At 44.8% G+C, this 21,861-nt stretch overlaps 1 protein-coding gene across 7 annotated transcripts in view; it reads left to right on the top strand.

Annotated features, from left to right (window-relative positions):
* nrf1 (nuclear respiratory factor 1) overlaps positions 1 to 21,861 on the top strand; it is a 77,185-nt gene that overhangs the window by 41,252 nt on the left and 14,072 nt on the right. For all 7 annotated transcript variants that reach the window (XM_068059430.1, XM_068059433.1, XM_068059431.1 and 4 more), the window contains 2 exons: positions 1,585 to 1,742; positions 9,842 to 9,966. In XM_068059430.1, the coding sequence (XP_067915531.1) occupies positions 1,585 to 1,742; positions 9,842 to 9,966 (283 nt within the window). The remainder of the gene's footprint in view (positions 1 to 1,584; positions 1,743 to 9,841; positions 9,967 to 21,861) is intronic.

The raw sequence follows: 21,861 nt of genomic DNA, 5'->3' as shown, positions 1-21,861 counted from the left end.
CAGCCCTGTGCTCGTTGACCTACATTGACCCCTAACCTGGCAGTACCATGATTTTAAAATTCTCATCCTTGCTTTCAAATCTCTCCATGGCCTCACCCATTCCTATCTCTGTAACCTTCTTTAGCCCTACAACCTTCGGAGATCTCTGCTCTGCTCCAATTTTGGCCCCTTGCGCATTCCTGATTTTCTTTGCTCTGCCATTGGCAGCTGTGCCTTCAGCTGACAAGGTCCTAAGCTCTGGAATGCCCTCCTTAAATCTCTACCACTCTCTTTCTTTAAGACATTCCTTACAACCTATACCTTTGACCAAGTTTTTGACTACCCCTGCCCTAATATCTCCCTTTGTGGCTCGAAGTCAAATTTTGTTTGTTAATTATTCCTGTGATGTGCCTTGGGATGTTTTACTCTGTTATAGGTGCTGCATAAATGTAATTTGTTGTTTAAATGCGGTTTGGTAGGGTGGAGGCGATACATGTGAATAACAGATTGCGCTTTGAGAAATCAGGCTAGTTGATTGCACAAGGCCTTGCAAATTCCAAGTAAATATTCACGGTCTTTAAATTAAGAGGCTAGTTCTTCGAGTTGGGCTGTTTTTAATGTGTTCTGAGGTTACCTGTAGAACAATCTCCTGAGCAGCTGCTACAGTTTCCACAAATAACAGAAAAGCTTTATGGTTAATTTTTCCCTTTTTTATGCCAATCTTCACCTCTCCTGAAGGGTTGGGTCCTTGATGCGGAGCCGTTCCACATCCCTTGATATCTCCACTAAATGCTCAGCATTCACGTGTGAACCTAGGCACTTGGCAAGTTGGCAGTGAAAGTCACCACTGTTGGCCCATTCCTCTCGAACCGGTAGGGTTCATTGGATAGTGCTCAGGTGTGGAAATTCTGGCTCCCCTCCTACTCAACCCAGTTGCTAAAGCCAATTGTAGCATCACAGCTGTGATTAGATGATTTGGCACAGACCATGGATGAACCATGGATCCTTGCTGATCTGTATGGTCCTGCCATGTTTGCCGTACCAGCTGAGTCACTGGGAGCCCAGAAATATCTTATGGAATGTTAAACCTTTGAAAGTTCAGTAGAAATTGATATTAGATTAACTTAAAGAGAAATAAAAGTGTAGGGTGGAGTTTTTATTTTTATTTAAACTATCCTGATCTTTTTTTAAAAAAGGTAAATCTTCTGTTAAAATCATGTGGGCAAGGTATTGAGGGAAAGGAGCTGTCTGTGTCCCTAAGCTACCCTACTCATTTTTACTGGGTTTGAATGGTCTGAAAGCTGATATGGATGTTCCTGACCGCAGGAAACCACTTTCCCCTTCTCCCTCACTGGCTGTGATATATGGAAAGGATCAAAAACGGCAGCACTTTGTTGGAGAAGGAGATATGAATTTCTAATTTGTCATTTTTTTGAACTTTTTTTTTTAAAAGACCCAAGTAATATGTGCATATTCCTCTCCCAAGCCACCACCTTCCCCGCTCCCCCCCCCCCCCCCCCCCACCAAACACATGCAGACTTTTTTTCCATTCTTCATACTTTTGTTTGCTTCTGTCTCGGTAACGCCCGCACTTTCTTCGCACAGGTCGAGCAAAACTGGGCCACATTGCAAGGTGGGGAAATGGCAATCCAGACAACCCAGGCCTCTGAAGCCACCCAGGCCGTGGCCTCTCTGGCAGAAGCCGCAGTGGCTGCGTCCCAGGAGATGCAGCAAGGAGCCACTGTTACCATGGCGTTGAACAGGTGGGTATCGGCCGGCAGTGCTCTGGAGGAATGTTGCATAAAGTTTCCCCTTGATTCTCACTAAAAGATGGGAAATATCCTGGGCTCGCCAATAGCTGGACCTCGAGTTTAAATTTCATTTTCAAGTTACTTATTGCTTTTTAAAAAAAAATTCTAACTTTTGGAGCTTGAGGCTGAAAGTGCTCCTTTCATTGATATCCCTCATTCACAATAGTGAGATTTTAATTTTTCAGTTAGCTGGACATAGGTCATTCATTTCCACTGTTCTCTTTCTTTAACACACAATGCTAGAACATTCAGTTCTGCACACATTGAGTGGCTGGTTTCTGCTGATCTGTGGGGGTGAAGAGGGTGGTAAGTAAGTGGTAAAGGGCCGGCAGGGGTGGGGATAGAAATCAAAAGGGGAGTCACCATTCCCCCTCAGACTCTCTTAGCCAGCTCAGAGTCTGCCAAGCAATTTGGCTAGGACCTGAGAAATGGTCAACTTACCAGTCTGACCCCATGGTTGAGGTATGTCGCGTGATGTTACAGGGAGGATAATGGTGCTTATTGGAGGGATGAAGGTAACTCAGGAGGGGTGGTGGCTGGTGGAGAGATAAGCTTGCAAGCAAATTTCTGCCAGCAATCACTTGGCGAGTTTATTCAGAGTAACTCAAGCCTGGAAGGTTGAAGATTTGACCCCTCCCCCCCCCCCCCCCCCCCAATTTGTGCTGAGTTAGTTGATCTCAGCTTGGGGAAGTGGAATGACAATGAGAGATCTGAAGTTGGCTTTTGATCCTGAGCTGGAAAAGGGAAAATTATTCAGGACTCTTGATTCTTTTCGAGCAACATTCCCCTGCCCCACCACCACTCATCTCTTGCTGGACAGTGTGTACGTGTGTGTGTAGTCAGGATCAGTTCTGATGAAGGGCTGTATGTCTGAAATGTTAACTAGTCTGTTCTCTTCACAGATACTGACTGGCCTGTTGTGTGTTTGCAGCATTTTCTGTTTGTGATTCACAGTCCTCGGTATTTAGTTACCATGGGTCCCAACGCAGAGCTTTGGGATCTATCTGGCATAAGTTTCTGTTATTTCTTGGCTTACCAATTTTCACCCTCTGGAAGGTATTGATTTCTTGCTCTGATGAGGATCCTTGGTTACTCTCTATTGCCTCACCCAAGTTGGTTGGCTTCATGTCTGCCTCCACAGTGATTGCAGGCTATTCAACTGCAGAGGAGGAGGGGAGGGTCACCATCAAATCAGATCATCAGACATCCCTCCTTGTGTCTGTTCCAGTTGGGATACTGGGTGAGAATCATGGGTGAGACACCCTGATCTGTTTTCTGTTTTTCAGCCATGACTTAGTGGTAGCCTTTAAGTCAAAAGCTCTCAGAATTAAGTTGCAATCCAGGCTGGCACTCCAACGCAGTACTGAGAGAGTTCTGCACTATTGGATGTGCTTAGATCCCATGGCACTATTTGAAGAAGAACAGAGGAGTTCTCCCTGATGTCATGACGAACATTTATCCTTCAACCAACATCTCTAAAACCGAATGTCTGGTCATTATCACATTGCTGTTTGTGGGACCTAGCTGTACACAAAATGGCTGCCTCATTTCCTACATTACATCAGTGACTACACTTCAAAAGTACTTTGTTGGCTGTAAAGCACTTTGGGATGTCCTGAGGTTGTGAAAGGCACTGTATAAATGCAAGTTCTTTTTAATTGTACCTCTTACTGCTACCTGACTGCTATACCTAATCAGCACAGACCACAGGTTGAATCTCAGATCTCCCAGGTGACTGCACTTGTCACAGGATAAACTTGCTGATCCAACAAGGGGAGCCCGGCATAAGTTTCTGTTGGAATTTGGTCATAAAGCAAAGAGTTTTAAACACATGAATTGCTGGTGAGCCAGTCGTTTGTGGAGGGGCCACAACATGTTGTTCATGCGATTTGTGTTGTTCAAAACTCATTACTTGAAACAACACCAGCTGAGTGTGTTTTCAGGAGCTGGTAACTGAGGCATGAGTAAAGTAGAGCGGGTGTGGGGGGAGGTTTCATTAGCACACTATGAATTCTAGCTATATCTTTGTGGATTGGGTGTACAAAGTCTACAGTGGACCCTTCTCCAATTGTTGATTCTAAACCTAAAGAAATGAGTGGGATGTCTCAGTTTTTAATGAGTAGGCAAAGATATGGACAGAGGTGTTCAAAACTGGTCAAATGAAACTCTAATGCTGCCAGTGCAGGGGAAATGATAGCTGTGGAGGTCAGATAGAGGAGATGTGAGGCTGATGAATGTGCAACTTTGCTCAATTACTTTTGGTGATCAGAATTTCTCCCCCACTGAAGGAAATTTGGGTAGAGTCTGTGGAGAGATGGATTGTACATGGTGGTTGGAAGAAGTGAGCTTAATGAGTGGAATGGCCTTTTCTCATTCCCTGCTTTCTTTGTCTAAGCAACAAATGCTATGTTGCAGTCAAGATAGGATGTGTCAAGGACGCACAAGTCAAAAATTGGGCAAGAAACTGAAAGTTCTCACTGCAGGTAGAAATTTTCCAATTGTCATTAGTACAGCCTGTTCTTCTGAGAGAGCGCAGTGTTGGGACCATCTTTGTACAGTTTGGGGGGTTGGGGAGATGTTCCTGTATTCTAACGTTTTGAGGTCCAAGTGATGTCCTTATTTTTTTAAACTATCCCACTTATTCTTTACTTTTTTCCACTAATTCTCTACTCTTTAACCCCCCCATCCCCCCCACACCACACCCCCGGCCCTGCCAACAACAAAAGGCATTATTGCAAGGATTGGTGCTGGGACCCCTGTTCACCATTTACATAGAGTATTTGGATTCTGGAATCGGAAGTACAATTTCAAAATTTGCTGATGACACAAATTGAGGAGTGTGTTTCTTCAGAGGAGGACAGCAACAAAATATAGGAAGACATTAATAAACTTCCCGAATAGGTGTGTAATGGACAAATTCAATATAGATAGGTGTGAAGTGGTACATTTTGGTAGCGAGAGTAAGGCAGCCACATTCTCCTTGGAAAAATGTGCTAAATGGGCTAGAGGAGAAACTGGGTTCTGGGGTTACAGATACACAAACCACTAAAAGTAGTGATGCAGGTTAAGAAGGCCATTAAAAAGAAGCAAATATTGTACTGCGTTTCATTTCTTGAGGGATAGAATTGGAAAGCTGCAAAATTATCTAAACTTGTATAGCAGCTTGGTTAGATCACACTTGGAGTACTGTGAACAATTCTGTGAACTGGAGATGGAGCAAAAATGATTTACCAGAATGATACAAGAACAGAGACCTGTAGGCAAAATTGAACAGGCTGAGCCTCTTTTCTCTGAAAAAGAGAAGACTGGGGGTGCCCTGATAAGAGATATTTAAGATTATGAAAGAGTTTTATAGGGTATACATAGAGAAGATGTTTTCACTTTTGGGGAGATCAGAACTAATGGTGATAAATATAAGATGGTCACTAATAAATCCAATAGGGAATTCAGGAGAAACTACTCAAAGTGGTAAGAATGTGGAATTCGCTGCCACAAGGGGTTGTTGAGCTGGATAGGATAGCTGCATTTAGGGGGAAGCTAGTTAAGCACCTGGGGGAGAAAAGAATAGATGGATAGGTAGATGGCGTTAGATGAAGTAGGGTGGGAGGAGACTGGTGTGGAGCATGAACATCGGCGTGGATCTTTTGGGCCTGTTTGTGTGCTGTAAATACCTCGTAATTTAACTCATTGCTCAGATCTGGTTCCATGGATGCTGACAATCCAAGTAACAATAGTGACAGGTGAGCCTAGAAAGTGGGTTTGCAGGGCTATTTAACCTTGTGGGGAAGGGAGGGAGCCTGACTTCACCCAACACCCACATGTTAACTTCCACCAAGGGTAGTTGGACAAGGATCAGATGCAGGACCCCCATCTGACTTTTCCCATCCTAATCTCTAGGTGCTGTGTTTCAGTTGTAGTGCTTGTTTCTGCCCTGGCTGAGATCAGCTAAGTGAACACAGATTGAGGAAGGGATGGTGGAAAGAATTTACAAAGGGGGACTTGGGATCAATTTAAAAAAAATAAAAATTCAACCATAAAAATCATATATAAGTAGTTACTTATTCTTGTGGCCTTGTCAGTGTCGCCCACATGCTGGGAACATAAATCGATATTGAATAGGAATTTCTTGCTTGCAAATGGGATACAACTTTTTGCCCTCTTCAGAGGCACCTGTTGAAGGTACTGCTGCTCGACAAGCCATGTAAACATGGCTGCTTTTTATGAGTTTTACAATAAATGGCTCTTGGAGAAAACCCAAACTTAAATTGTGCAGGTTTTGTTAAATGAGTCACAGAGTTCTGCAATTTACAACAGCTTTTCGGCTTCAACTTTGAACACATTCCCTTAAAAGACAATATTACAAAGAACGAAGGAGCTTGCATTTCCATGGTGTTGTGTAGGACTCTGGGCTGGCTGCCTGCCTTTGATTAGATTCGTCAGACTTCAAATCAGATGCGCTCGACCCGAGTGGTTTTTTTGTATGTAAGTATCCTTGCACCTGGTACCATTGAAGAAATGCCCTATTTCTAAGTGGTAGTGCTGCAATAATTCCAGCAGGGGGCAATTAGCGACTACCATTTTCCAAGCAGAAATCCATTGGATCAGAATGAGCAGATTGAACTTGAACTGTTCATGCTGTTTAACGGGATCAGTGACGCATTGTTATTCCCCTCGGTTACAGTAAGAGTCTGACTTTAATGTGCTACATTTAAAGCATTTGTCAAGGGCCACAATCCCAAATGGTTAAATAATGGAGGGCCACCATCACCCCGCTGTACCATACAGCATCTTAATTTTGTCTTTTTAAACCATATATTTTTTCCCTAACTTTCCTCCATCCTGCCCTGAATCTGAACTGCAGCAAAGTCCCAGCACTGGCGAGCTGTGAATTAGGACCCAGAAATAATATGGGGCCGCATGCCTGTTATGGTGAACTTGGGTCACAAATAGCCCCCAATCCTTAATCTGAACAAGTATCTGATCATCTGGTGGGTTGTTGGAGTCTCTCCTGAGGAAAGAGATCAATTTTATAAACTTCTGTGCAGGCTCCATTCAGGACAGAGTAAAATCTCGTTATTGAAGTGACTCTTAAAAGAGCTCATTGCTGCGTGCATGAGATGGTGTTAGGGTTTTTACTGTATAGTTTTTATTTTGGATGGTGAGTGTAGGGTTCAGCATGTCTGATGGCTGCTGTAAATGAGCGCAGGGAATGCTATTACTTGTCTCTCGTGGGTGGTTAGGCTGCAAGGGCTGACAGCATATGCAGAACTGTTGCCCAACAAGAGTTTGCCCCTTTGGAAGAGGGGTGATGTGTCAGCTTGGCTGATTAGGTAGCATTCTCACCTCTTGAGACAGACTGTTCAAGGTCAGAGCTCCATTTCAGGACCTGAGCATATAATCAAGGCAGCACTAAGGAAGTGCCGCATCACAGAGGACTGTCCTTCAGAAATCTGTATCCTCTGGTTACTGACCCTCTTGCCAGTGTCCTTTCTGTCAGTTTAGGTGAACATTAAGTTGATTCTCTAACCAGCGGAAAAGCCCCTGGGAAGGACAGCATTACCCCTGAAATAATCAAGAGTGCCAAGCCTGCTATACTCTCAGCACTACATGAACTGCTTTGCCTGTGCTGGGACGAGGGAGCAGTACCTCAGGACATGCGCGATGCCAATATCATCACCCTCTATAAAAACAAAGGTGACCGCGGTGACTGCAACAACTACCGTGGAATCTCCCTGCTCAGCATAGTGGGGAAAGTCTTTGCTCGAGTCGCTTTAAACAGGCTCCAGAAGCTGGCCGAGCGCGTCTACCCTGAGGCCCAGTGTGGCTTTCGAGCAGAGAGATCGACCATTGACATGCTGTTCTCCCTTCATCAGATACAGGTGAAATGCCGCGTACAACAGATGCCCCTCTACATTGCTTTCATTGATCTCACCAAAGCCTTTGACCTCGTCAGCAGACGTGGTCTCTTCAGACTACTAGAAAAGTTTGGATGTCCACCAAAGCTACTAAGTATCATCATCTCATTCCATGACAATATGAAAGGCACAATTCAACATAGCGGCACCTCATCAGACCCCTTTCCTATCCTGAGTGGCGTGAAACAGGTCTGTGTTCTCGCACCCACACTTTTTGGGATTTGTTTCTCCCTGCTGCTCTCACATGCGTTCAAGTCCTCAGAAGAAGGAATTTTCCTCCGCACAAGATCAGGGGACAGGTTGTTCAATCTTGCCCATCTAAGAGCGAAGTCCAAAGTACGGAAAGTCCTCATCAGGGAACTCCTCTTTGTTGACGATGCTGCTTTAACATCTCACACTGAAGAGTGTCTGCAGAGTCTCATCGACAGGTTTGCGGCTGCCTGCAACGAATTTGGCCTAACCATCAGCCTCAAGAAAACGAACATCATGGGACAGGACGTCAGAAATGCTCCATCCATCAATATTGGCGACCACGCTCTGGAAATAGTTCAAGAGTTCACCTACCTAGGCTCAACTATCACCAGTAACCTGTCTCCAGATGCAGAAATCAACAAGCACATGGGAAAGGCTTCCACTGCTATGTCCAGACTGGCCAAGAGAGTGTGGGAAAATGGCGCACTGACACACTCGGACTTTTGTGTTCCGTATCAACTCTGTATCCTCAGTACCTTGCTCTATGGCAGCGAGGCCTGGACAATGTATGTCAGCCAAGAGCGACGTCTCAATTCATTCCATCTTCGCTGTCTCCGGAGAATACTTGGCATCAGGTGGCAGGACCGTATCTCCAACACAGAAGTCCTCGAGACGGCCAACATCCCCAGCTTATACACACTACTGAGTCAGCGGCGCTTGAGATGGCTTGGCCATGTGAGCCGCATGGAAGATGGCAGGATCCCCAAAGACACATTGTACAGCGAGCTCGCCACTGGTATCAGACCCACCGGCCGTCCATGTCTCCGCTTTAAAGACGTCTGCAAACGCGACATGAAGTCCTGTGACATTGATCACAAGTCGTGGGAGTCAGTTGCCAGCATTCGACAGAGCTGGCGGGCAGCCATAAAGGCGGGGCTAAAGTGTGGCGAATCGAAAGGACTTCGCAGTTGGCAGGAAAAAAGACAGAAGCACAAGGAAAGAGCCAACTGTGTAACAGCCCCGACAAACAAATTTTTCTGCAGCACCTGTGGAAGAGCCTGTCACTCTAGAATTAGCATTTATAGCCTCTCCAGGCGCTGCTCCACAAACCACTGACCACCTCCAGGCGCTTACCCATTGTCTCTCGAGATAAGGAGGCCAAAGAAGAAGAAGTTGCAACAGGAAGACAATGGAGTAAGTTTCCTGGAAAGATAAGATCAAATGGGCAAAGGCCCTCGGTGATCCAAATCCATGCTATGATTTTGTGGTGGCAATTTCATTTTTTTCAAAAAGTGCCAGGTATCGTTTAATTTTTTAAAAATAGCATATATTAGCTACCATATAATACATATGCGAGCGCACACCAATATATAGATATGTATATCTGTTTATATATAGATATGTATTTTTATAGTTGTGGAGAGACTAGACAAGCTGGATTGTTGTCCTTAATGAAAGAAGACTAAGAGGAAATTTAATAGAGGCATTTAAAATTATGAGGAGTTTTCACACAGAAAATTGGGAGGAACTGTTTCTACTGACAAGAGGGTCAGTAACCAGAGGTCACTGATTTAAAATAATTAACGAAAGAACCTCAGGAAGTGAGAATTTTTTTATGCAGCGTGTTATGAACTGGAACACGCTGCCTGAAAGGGTAGCGGAAGTAGATTCATTACTAGCTTTCAAAAGGGAATTGAATAAATTCTTGATGGGGGAATATTTGCAGGGATATGGGGAAAGAGCAGGTGAGTGGAACTAATTGGATAGCTCTTTCAAAGAGCTGGCACAGGCATGATCGGTCAAATGGCCGCCTTCTGTTCTCTGTGATTTTATATATAAATGTGTGTATGTTTGTATTTATGTACATGCAGTATATTCCTACTGATAACTGAGCCCTAGAGAGTCTAGTGAGTGACCAACATGTTTTGTGTTTCTCTGCTGCAGCGAGGCTGCTGCCCATGCTGTTGCCACACTAGCAGAAGCCACCCTGCAGGGCGGAGGGCAGATCGTGCTATCGGGAGAGACTGCCGCTGCTGTAGGAGCACTGACTGGTGTTCAGGATGCCAATGGTAAGAATTGCCATTATTTCTTTCTACAGTTTATCTTGAACTGCAGTTGTGTTTTGAGGTTTGTCAATAAATCCCAGAGCTCCTGGTGATGTTTCTTTGTTGCTGCTACCTATTCACTTTAGAATCCTCTTTAACCTCAGGCCCCCACCCACCCCCCTCCTCCATCCCCTCCTCTCCTTTAGCTCTGTTTCCCCACAGGCACTGTTAGTCTCCCAACACCAGCTTCCTCTGCTCCACCATTAGCCTTTTCTCCTTCAACACCTTGCTCCTCACACCCTGCAATTCCCTCAGAATCTTCGCCGTCTCAGCTCTATTCTCTGACTCGAGATCCTTTTCAAGACTGTTTTCTTTGCCATGCTTTCAATCCGCTCTCCATTTGTTGTTTTTTGTGCACTAAAGTGTTCTGAAACTTGCCACTGCATGTGAAGAGTGCAAAAGAAATTACATTTTCTTGCTTAGAATGAATAGATTTGTAGAACCTGTACAGCAGTTTTGCACCAAGTTAGATAAGAATAAAATTAGACTTCAGATGTGCTGTGCACAGAATAATGAAAGAAAACTCTTGCATTTATACAGTTAATCACTTGTATCAAACCCTGAAAAAACATTGAACTGTTTTGAAGTCCAGTGACTATTGTTATGTAGGCAATGGAATGGATAGCTGCACGTGAATTAGAGACTGAAACTTAATCTTGGGGTTCAGCTGCTTTATATGTTGATTTTTTTAAATATTCATTCATGGGTTGTAGGAATCGCTGAAAGGCCAGAATTTATTGCCCTTCCCTAATTGCCTTTGAGAAGGTAATGGTGAACTGCCTTCTTGAATCATTGCAGTCCATATGGTGTATAGCTGAAAATGGGTGCAGTGTGGAATCAAATTGAAGGGTTCACATTTTTATATATAAATTTTACTGGAAGACCCTGTTAATTGTATATCAATGGTGTTTAATTATATGCAAGTTCAGGGCATTAATTGGGGTTTTACTTGAGCAGATATAGAGAGACACTCGCTGAAACTGGGGTGTATTTCAGTTCGGAGGTGTATGCTTGTAATCTTTCACTCTGTAAATAAATGTTTGACTGAGTAAAGATTGGTTCTAGTTCTATCCTTCACCAACTGGCTTTCTTGAATATAACAGCCCCTATATGGCACCGCATGTTGATGCTGACATTGCATCTAACCTTCAAAACTAACCTCTGTGCTATTTACAAATAGTTCCTTCTCTAATCACAAGGTGAGTAGGGATGAAGAATGTCCATTTTCACTCCACATTCCAGAATACCAAACTCTTCTTACAACACCATCCACTCTTTCTTAAATGAGCCCAGTGCCTTGGCCTCAATCACCCTTCATGGCAACTGGTTCCAACTGTTGATTACCTTCTGCGTAAAGAAATGCTTCTTGAGATCTGTCCTAAACTTGGACCCTCCTTGTCCCACTGCCTGGGAATATCAAAGCATTATTCAAGGTTTTCTTTCTCAAACCTGTTAAGTAGCTCATATAATTGTATAGCGTCCCCTTTTTGTCAAGAGCCCTAGCTTACCTAGTCATTGCTTACAGCTCATCCATCTGGCACAGGAGATTAGCAAACCTAATGGAATAAAATAGATTTGAGGGATTTTCAAAATTCATGATTGCGTCTAAAGAATTTAAAATGCTGTAGCTATTTATTTTGTAAATTTGACTGCACAGACATCAGAGGCCGTCACTTTCATTCTTCAGGCTGTCCAGGACCTTTTGGTCATGAACTGATGCTTGAAGCATTACCAGGATGAATATTTGATGACTACAAGCTGTCATGAAAGTTTTATGACCGTATCATAATAATGTGATGTAAACTTCATTCATAAAATCCTTTCAACATTTCAGTACTGACAATCCATCTCGAGCGTGTCTGGCTCTTTAATCAGCCGTAACTAATGAGTGAAATTTAGCAGGTCCAATAAAGCTAAGTGCTTCTAGAATTTGACTGTGGGAGTAGGGGTGAAAGAGGGGAGAAGAACAGAGAGATTGAGTGATTACTATAACTCAGACTCTATAGAAGTTGGCATCTAGGAATTATTATGACAGGTATAAATGCTTGTTTTTGTTCAAAATTTATTGGGGTTATGTTTATAAAGTTTGGGATGTTCATGCTATGGATAGAGTGCTTTCCTATCTGGGTCATCGAATGCTCCCAGGTCTGGTGTTAACATGGTTACATGTGGAATCTGCTTTGCCCGAACAGTGCACCTCAGTGAAAATGTCAGAAAAGCACCCGTAAAACAGTTTTACACTGCCCACACCAGCCATCATTGTAGTCTAAGCGAGAGTGCCAACTTGTGCCAGTTCAGCAAGGTTAAGACCACTCATGTGGAACTGGGTTGGGACTCCCAAACCTACTTCATGTAGTATTCTTGCAGCTAGCAAAGGGGAGAGACTTTGGTCCCATTAGTCTGGGCTGGATTGGAATTCAGGTTCCAGAGATGACAAAGGACTGTGCTAATTCACTGTGCCATTGAGTCCTCCATTAGTGACTTTAAATAAATTCATTTGATTAATACTTCTGAATATCAATTCCTCCTTAGAACATTGAGCTGCATACACCATTATTTGGCACAATTAAAAGTACGTTGATTCAGGATTTGAGATTGCTTGCTTTAAATGTTGCAAAAGCTTTCGACTCCATCAAATTAGCAGAGAACTCCAAAATGAACCAGCTTGCGATATTGGTTATTAATCTTGCCACCTGGCTGGAGCGGGCAGCAACCAAGTAGTCAGGACTTTTATTTTGCATTTGTTTGATCCCTCAAAAGCAGAAATACTTTCACTTATATAGTGCCTTGTCGTGTATAAATGGCTCAAGGCATTTTATACAGGGAATTGCTTTCTGAAGTGCAGTATAAAGTGTGTAAGCAAGCACAGCACCTGTTCTGAACCATGTGGGAACAGTGTCCCACAGACAGTAGTCACAGTATCTCAAACCTGTTTTATTAAAAGGCCGTGACAACTTCATGGGTAAATGCTGGGTCTGTCATTTGCCCTTCAGCATGTCCCAGCAATGTAATTTTTTTGACCATGACAATTTTGACCATGCTCTCTCCAGATTCTCCAGCGTCTCTTATATTCCCCATTTTGCAGCCACGTCAACATCACATTTATTTTTGCCCCTTCATTTTTCACATCTATGGTTCCTGGAGTTTAGGCAATCGGCTGTTCCAGTATCCTAGTTGTCAATGCGAGTGATGCATGACCAGTCAAATGATAGAATTGTGTGTGGTACTGAAGAGAGTTTAAGAGAGAAAAGAAATGTCTCGCTTTCTTTCGTTAACCTTTCCTCTCTCTCTCTATGCCCTCAAATACTTGTAGTTTCCAAAAATAGCTGTCTCTCTTTGAGGCGTGTGGCCTCTTGAGCTGTTGTAAAGAGCTTTGATGCAGTCCATTATCGGTCAATAGACTAAGCAGAACAACAGCTGTCGTGGGCAATTCTGCCAGACCCTGAGAGGCAGGCGGCATTCTGTGAATCTGGGCAATGACTGGAAATGTGTGCATGTGTATTTGAAAAGTAAAGCTGATCAAAAGGTCTTACTTAGTACAAGTAAGAAACAGTGAGAAAATTTTTTGTCGGCCGAATGCTGGCGTCTTTCAGGATGTGAAGTGCTGTCTTTGCTGTGTGTATCCGTTTGTGTGTGTCTGTCTGTCTGAGTATAGGCTGTAGGGACAAAGGTCATTAGTACAGGAAATGTAACTTGCAGCTCACATCTAAATATTCACCTTCAACAATCCTTCTAGTCCCAACATCTAAGCAGATTTTGGCCCACATGTCTTGGGTGAATTTCAAATTGATCCCTCTGGCATGCAGATTGTTTGTACCCTGGGGGCAGGGAGTTTTGAGGGGGAATGAAGAGACAGAAAATGTTGCTCAGTGCAAACCTTTGTCAAGATCTAGTGAAAATACACCATCATGGAGCTAGCATCTGTGGAAACATACACCAGCAGGGAGTCAGGAACTGTGGAAACATACCAGCAGGGAGTCGGCAACTGTGGAAACATACACCAGCAGGGAGTCGACAACTGTGGAAACATATGCCAGCAGGGAGCTAGCACCTGTGGGAATATACATCAGCAGGGAGTCAGCAACTGTGAAAATGTGCACCAGCAAGGAGCCAGCACCTGTGGAAACGTATACCAGCAAGGAGCCAGCACCTGTGGAAACGTACACCAGCAGGGAGTCAGCACCTGTGAAAACATACACCAGCAGGGAGTCAGCAACTGTGGAAACGTACACCAGCAGGGAGTCAGCAACTGTGGAAACGTACACCAGCAAGGAGCCAGCACCTGTGGAAATGTACACCAGCATGGAGTCAGCACCTGTGAAAACATACACCAGCAGGGAGTCAGCAACTGTGGAAACGTACACCAGCAAGGAGTCAGCACCTGTGGAAATGTACACCAGCAAGGAGCCAGCACCTGTGGAAATGTACACCAGCAAGGAGCCAGCACCTGTGGAAATGTACACCAGCAAGGAGCCAGCACCTGTGGAAATGTACACCAGCATGGAGTCAGCACCTGTGAAAATGTACACCAGCATGGAGTCAGCACCTGTGAAAACATACACCAGCAGGGAGCCAGCACCTGTGGAAATGTACACCAGCAGGGAGTCAGCAACTGTGGAAACGTACACCAGCAAGGAGCCAGCACCTGTGGAAATGTACACCAGCATGGAGTCAGCAACTGTGAAAACAGACACCAGCAGGGAGTCAGCAACTGTGAAAACAGACACCAGCAGGGAGTCAGCAACTGTGAAAACAGACACCAGCAGGGAGTCAGCAACTGTGAAAGCATACACCAGCAGGGAGTCAGCAACTGTGGAAACAGACACCAGCATGGAGTCAGCAACTGTGAAAGCATACACCAGCAGGGAGTCAGCAACTGTGAAAACATACACCAGCAGGGAGTCAGCAACTGTGGAAACAGACACCAGCAGGGAGTCAGCAACTGTGGAAACAGACACCAGCATGGAGTCAGCAACTGTGGAAACAGACACCAGCAGGGAGTCAGCAACTGTGAAAACATACACCAGCATGGCGTCAGCACCGGTGGAAACATACACCAGCAGGGAGTCAGCAACTGTGAAAACATACACCAGCAGGGAGTCAGCAACTGTGAAAACATACACCAGCAGGGAGTCAGCAACTGTGAAAACATACACCAGCAGGGAGTCAGCAACTGTGAAAACATACACCAGCAGGGAGTCAGCAACTGTGAAAACATACACCAGCAGGGAGTCAGCAACTGTGAAAACGTACACCAGCAGGGAGTCAGCAACTGTGAAAACGTACACCAGCAGGGAGTCAGCAACTGTGAAAACATGCACCAGCAAGGAGTCAGCAACTGTGAAAACGTACACCAGCAGCGAGTCAGCAACTGTGAAAACATACACCAGCAGGGAGTCAGCAACTGTGGAAACATACACCAGCAGGGAGTCAGCAACTGTGGAAACATACACCAGCAGGGAGTCAGCAACTGTGGAAACATACACCAGCAGGGAGTCAGCAACTGTGGAAACATACACCAGCAGGGAGTCAGCAACTGTGAAAACATGCACCAGCAGGGAGTCAGCAACTGTGAAAACATGCACCAGCAGGGAGTCAGCAACTGTGGAAACATACACCAGCAGGGAGTCAGCAACTGTGGAAACATACACCAGCAGGGAGTCAGCAACTGTGGAAACATACACCAGCAGGGAGTCAGCAACTGTGAAAACATGCACCAGCAAGGAGTCAGCAACTGTGGAAACATACACCAGCAGGGAGTCAGCAACTGTGGAAACATACACCAGCTGGGAGCCCCGATGAAAATGTACACTAGCTGCGTGCCAGCACCCATGAAATCGTACCGTAGTAGGGAGGTATATTTTGGTGGTTGTTGGCTTCCTTCTGGTGTATGATTCCAAAGGTGCTGACTCCCTGCTACTGTGTTTCTTTGTGTGTTCGCTGGCCTCAGACAAATGATACAAGTTTAGAATTCTAATGGACCAAACCTCATTCATTCTCACTACAGAATTCTGATGGACTAAACCCTTCTCACTTGCTCTGATTGTAAAATTCCTGTTGACCGTATCTTTTCCACCCATTCCCGTTGTTTGGAGATGCGCCAGCATGTTTATAGTAGATATGGGCACTATCAAGTCTCATCTGGGGATAACAGTGTTGTTTGTGGAGGTCTAATTTGCTTCTCTGCAGCGTTTTTATTTCTGCTGATGTTCAGGTGGAACCAACAGTTCATTGGGCCAAGAGCACAGAGATGCAACATAGATATTTTTAGAAATCTTGATCTCAGCGTAACCCAGATTTTTTGGCATAGTGGTTAATACTTTTTATCAGGATTTGAGCGTGCTTACACTCAACTGTACAATTAAATTAAACCTGGCTGTGAAGGGAAGTATTTGGAATAATGTCAAAAATTGATCATTTTGGCTGGTGTCTTTTTCTCTTTGCCCCCTCTCCAAATTTCTGTCCATTTCTCCCAAATTCTCTATCAGAAACACCACTGATTAGGCCAAAAAAGGGAAAATGGTGGTTGAAAAAAAATCCTTTTAATGGATTAGATGCTATTGGAATAGTGCAGTGTGTGAGCGGCTCCTGACTTCTTCTAGCAATCACTGCTTCTGTCAGAATATTCAGCAATAACCTCTCAAGGTCACTGCCATCTAACACAGGCTGTCCAGAGTCAAGGGTCTCGGGGTCCAGTGTACAGATTAAGTGATGTCATCACCAGTAAATGGTTGTAAGGCTGCTATTTGCCTAAGACTCTTTAAAAACAATGTGACAGCAGAATTGACAAAGCTCATTAAGAAAGAAAAGGATAATGTGGCATTGAGTGTGTAGCACTAACACATGAATCAGTGACAGAGAGATATAAAAACCCACTTTCCAAAAAAGGAGAAAAGGAACAGCCGTGTTAAATTAAAAATTAAGATTTTGTGCAAAGAGATTCTTTAAATCAGGGAACCCTCCCATCAACTCAGCAGCTGTTGCGGCTATGACAGTTTGTCTTTATCAAGAAACCCAAGTGAAAGGCCAAATCCCATAGTCTAAGACAGGACTGTTAAGCGAGAGAAGACAAGGTGAATGAGGAAGGAGAAGGCAACACTGATTCAAATTAAACTGGGACCAGGATGCTTTGGGTTGATACTAGTGAACAGCAAATTTGAGACAGGCATTTGGCACAGAGCAGTCAACATGTGGAGCAGCTTCTAGTTAGATTATGGAAGAAAAAATCCCGGCATTATTTATGAAGCAACTAAATGTTGTAATGAGGTGGGGCAAGCTGTATGTTTTTTTTCTGTTTGCAAGGCAGAATGATCCACATGACCTTCCTTGTCGTTATCTGTGTGATCAGATACCAAGCTTGGATCTTAAAAGAAACTTCCAATTGTAGGAAGATGTGAATGCTGAGGGAGGTAAGGAGTTCCACAGCTCTTGGTTCCTGGGCAAGAGTTAGAATAGAAAAGTGTGCCATGAGATTTGATTTCAGCTTTCAGGGAGAAGGAAGATTGTGCAGGATGATGTGTTTGTTAGGAAGAGCAGTCATAGAATCTTGCAACAGAGGAGGACCTTCTGCCTGTCGTGCCTGTGCCAGCTTTTTGAAAGGGCTACCCAATTTGTGTTTCACCCCTGTTCATTCCCCATAGCCCTGCAATATTTTCCCTTTCAAGTATTTATCCAGTTGATGTTTGAAAGTTACTATTGAGTCTGCTTCCATTAATCTTTGAGGCAGTGCATTCCAGATCATAACTCTGCCTCGTCCTTCCCCACCTCTGTAATCTCCTCCAACCCCACAACCCTCCAAGATATCTGGGCTCATCTAATTCTGGCCTCTTGAGCATCCCCAATTTTAATCTTTTGTTTTATTTCCAAAATATACTTTATTCATAAAAATCTGTAAAAAAAAAAAACATTACAAAACAGTTCAAAATAGTACCCAGTCAACAATACAAAGAGTGCAAAGGAGATCAGTTTCTTTCAATACAGGAATGAGTTGCCTCACAAACCCTTCCATTTCATTTTACATGCCATGTACATTTTGCAGCAAACCCATATTTGCTGGATACAGCCCGAGGGGTTTTCCATGGATCCAGCCGCTCAGTTCAGCTTGGTGGGGGGACCTTACACAGTGGTCTTTCCCCATTGAGCCTTTGCCGTGGCTGCCCAAGCTTTAGTGCGTCCCTCAGCACGTAGTCTTGGACCTTGGAATGTGCCAGTCTGCAACACTCAGTCGTGGACAACTCTTTGCGCTGGAAGGCCAGCAAGTTTCGGGCAGACCAAAGAGCGTCTTTCACCAAATTGATAGTCCTCCAGCAGCAGTTGATGTTTATCTCAGTGTGCGTCCCTGGGAACAGCCCGTGGAGCACAGACTCCTGTGTTACAGTGCTGCTTGGGATGAAACTCGACAAAAACCACTGCATCTCTTTCCACACCTGCTTTGCAAAGACACATTCCAGAATGAGGTGGGCAACCGTCTCTTCCCTACCACAGCCACCTCGAGGGCATTGTGCGGAGGGGGTGAGACTCTGGGCGTGCAGGAAGGGTCTGACGGGGCGGGCTCTTCTCACCACCAGCCAAGCTGCATCTTGGTGCTTGTTTGAAAGTTCTGGTGATGAGGCATTCTGCCAAATAACTTTGGCAGTCTACTCGGGGAACCATCTGACCGGATCCACCCTCTCCTTGTCCCTAGGGCCTTGAGAACATTCCATGCAGACTACTGCCCGATGGATTGGTGATCAACGGTGTTTTTCTGCAGAAACCTTTCCACGAAGGGTAGGAGGTACTTCACCGTCCAACTGGATGGAGCGTTCCACAGCAATGTGACCAGGCCCATCCTTCGCAACACTGGGGACAGATAGAACCTCAGCACGTAGTGACGCTTGGAGTTTGCGTACTGGGGATCTACGCACAGCTTGATGCAGCCGCACACGAAGGTGGTCATCAGGATGAGGGCAACGTTGGGTACATTTTTCCCACCCTTATCCAGAGGTTTGAACATCGTGTCCCTCCGGACCCAGTCCATTTTGGATCCCCAGATGAAGTGGAAAATGGCTCGGGTGACAGCCACGGCGCAGGAGTGGGGTATGGGCTAGACCTGCGCCACATACAGCAACAACGTGAGCGCCTCGCACCTGATGACCAGGTTCTTACCCACAATGGAGAGAGATCGCTGCTCCCACATGCTCAGCTTATGGTGTATCCTGGCTACTCGCTCCTCCCAGGTTTTGGTGTACGCCCCGGCCCTTCCGAACCATATCCCCAACACCTTCAGGTAGTCTGACCTGACGGTGAAGGGCACAAAGGATCGGTCAGCCCAGTTCCCAAAGAACATGGCCTCGCTCTTGCCGTGGTTAACTTTGGCTCCTGAGGCCAGTTTTAACTGGTCGCACATGCTCATCAGACTGCGCACAGACAGCGGATCAGAGCAGAAGACGTCGACGTCAGGAGATTTTAACCTGAGTGCCTCCACTGCCTGGGATTGTCACCCCTCTTATGCTCGCATCCTTCCTAATAGACTCAGCAAAGAGTTCAATACAGCAAACAAACAAGAGCATCCCCAATTTTAATCACTTCATCATTGGTGGCTGTGCCTTCAGTTGCCTAGGCCCTAAGCTCTGGAATTCCCTCCGCGTCTCTACCTCATTTTCCTCTTTTAAGATACTCCTTAAAACCTACCTCTTTGACCAACCTGCTTTTGTGGCTCGGTGTCTTATTTTATAATGCTCCTGTGAAGTGCCTTATTTTAAAGGTGCTATATAAATATAAGTTGTTGTAAAAAGAAATTCTCCTCATTTCTCCTCTGGTTCTATTCAAAGGACTTTAATATGTAAAACTTCCATTGTAGATTCTGGCCTTCTCCATGAAATCGCATAGTAATTGTGACCATTGTTAGAAAGAAAGAAAGATTTGCATTTATATAGTGCTTTTTCAACTTCAGGCTGTCCTAAAGCACTTTGCAGCCAAAGACTTACTTTTTGAAACGAAGTCACTGTTGTAATGTAGAAAATGCAGCAGCCAATTTGCACACAGCAAGCTCCCACAAACAGCAATGTGATCATGGCCAGATGTTCTATTTTTGTGATGTTGAATGAGGGATAAATATTGGCCAGGACACAGAGTTGACTCCCCTGCTCCTCTTCGAAATCATGTCGTGGGATCTTTTACGTCCACCTGAGAGAGCAGATTTGATGTTGGGTTAATGTCTCATTCAATAGGCAGCACTCTCTCAGTACTGCAGTGGAGTATCAGCCTGGGTTTTTGTGCTCAATCCTCGAATGAGACTTGAACCCACAGTCTTCTAACTCAGAAGTGAGATTGCTACCAATTGAACCTTGGAAACAGTGTAGTATTCTCTTCTCTACACCTCTTGCACCTGTCTAAGCATTGTCATTGTTTCAGTAAGACCATCCTGTACACAATTCACCATCTTGGCTTTGGCCTGCCACCTGGGCTCCATCAGGAAACAGTTTGAGGTATGTATAAACCCGTGGGATCCCTACACATGCTACAGGAGCTCACCTGAGGAGCTGTTCAGAAAATGCCAGGTGCTATTCCGCAGCCAGCATGCCAGTGTGTGTTATTCCAAGTAACAGCTCCCTGGGCCCCAGTTGCCTAACGGGGGAAGAGATCTTTTACATTTCCATCAGGGAACAATTTTATTCGTGCCGTTTTGTTTTGATTGGAGTAAGGGCCTCCTAGTTTCTCTCTCCCATTCTGTCCCGATGGCAGCATTTCCAGTGCCCAAGTTGCCATTCTTCACAAGTGAGCTTGAGCAGCAATTGTCGCTGGCTTATTTGTTATGGGGGGAATCAGAGCTAAGTCAAATTGTAGCCTGACCCACAGTCCACGTTCACCAGCTTTCAACCAGAGCTGAATGGAGAGTGGAAGCTGGTTTGGTCTGATTTTTATTCCTGTATCACATTGTGTTTAACTATAACCCCTCCCGTCAACAAACCTGGGACAAAACTTGGCTTCTTCCTGGTTTGTATGGCTCTGTACCATGCCATGTGATTTGTCTACCCGCTAAACAAGCAAAGTGCAGGATGTTTCTCTCCCTCCCCCAACACTTTCCCCAATCTTGGAAGAGCTGCTGTTGTGTAGATACTTTGTCCAAGTAGCCATTCATACGTGCGGCAGTTAACAGGCCATTTGGCTCTAGAGGGAATTGTGTATTCATATCCTCACCCATCATTAAAATACACAGGTACATTCGAGGGGTGCTGACGTCAGCTAACTCAACACTGCATCAAACCCGGTACCTACTGATCTGTATAACTTCACAATGTTCTGGGTACTGCCTTTAGCCACTGGGATGATAGGAGCTTCCAAAGAGTAAATTGCTCGTAATTTAAACACTGATTTTTATTTTCTGTATTTCCCAAATAATCCTCCTTGCTGTGCATGCACATGAATGTATGTGTGCTTGAGCATGCTTTTATGTATGTTATCAGCTTCCATTCTCCAAGCTGTGCTGGTAACCGCTGATGTGGAATATTGAACTGCTTTTCTTTGCGGTTGAAATTTTTTAGCTGCAAACTGCACCCACAGTTTCAAGCAAAGGAACAATGCCAATCAATGCCCTTTATTCCATGAGTCGATGCGACTGTACGTCCGCCGTCCTGACTCAATGTCAGCTACATCTCGCTTGGCATTGTGCTGATGTCACTTTGACTGAGACCCAGCTCATTTCGGGTGCGATTTTTTTTTTTTCAGTCAACACATTTGTCCTTTGAGCAGCCGAGTAATTCTAGATCTGGTTTCAGTTCCAGCGCTGGTTTTGTTGGAATTCAATCTTCATTCTGGAGATTGAGGTGAAATGCTTGTATAATATGGTGCAGCCCCACACAGGGTAGAACTGGGGAAAAT

This window comes from Heterodontus francisci, chromosome 27, assembly GCF_036365525.1.
Source record: "Heterodontus francisci isolate sHetFra1 chromosome 27, sHetFra1.hap1, whole genome shotgun sequence".
NCBI lineage: Eukaryota > Metazoa > Chordata > Chondrichthyes > Heterodontiformes > Heterodontidae > Heterodontus > Heterodontus francisci.
This window is presented reverse-complemented; position numbering and strand designations above follow the sequence as displayed.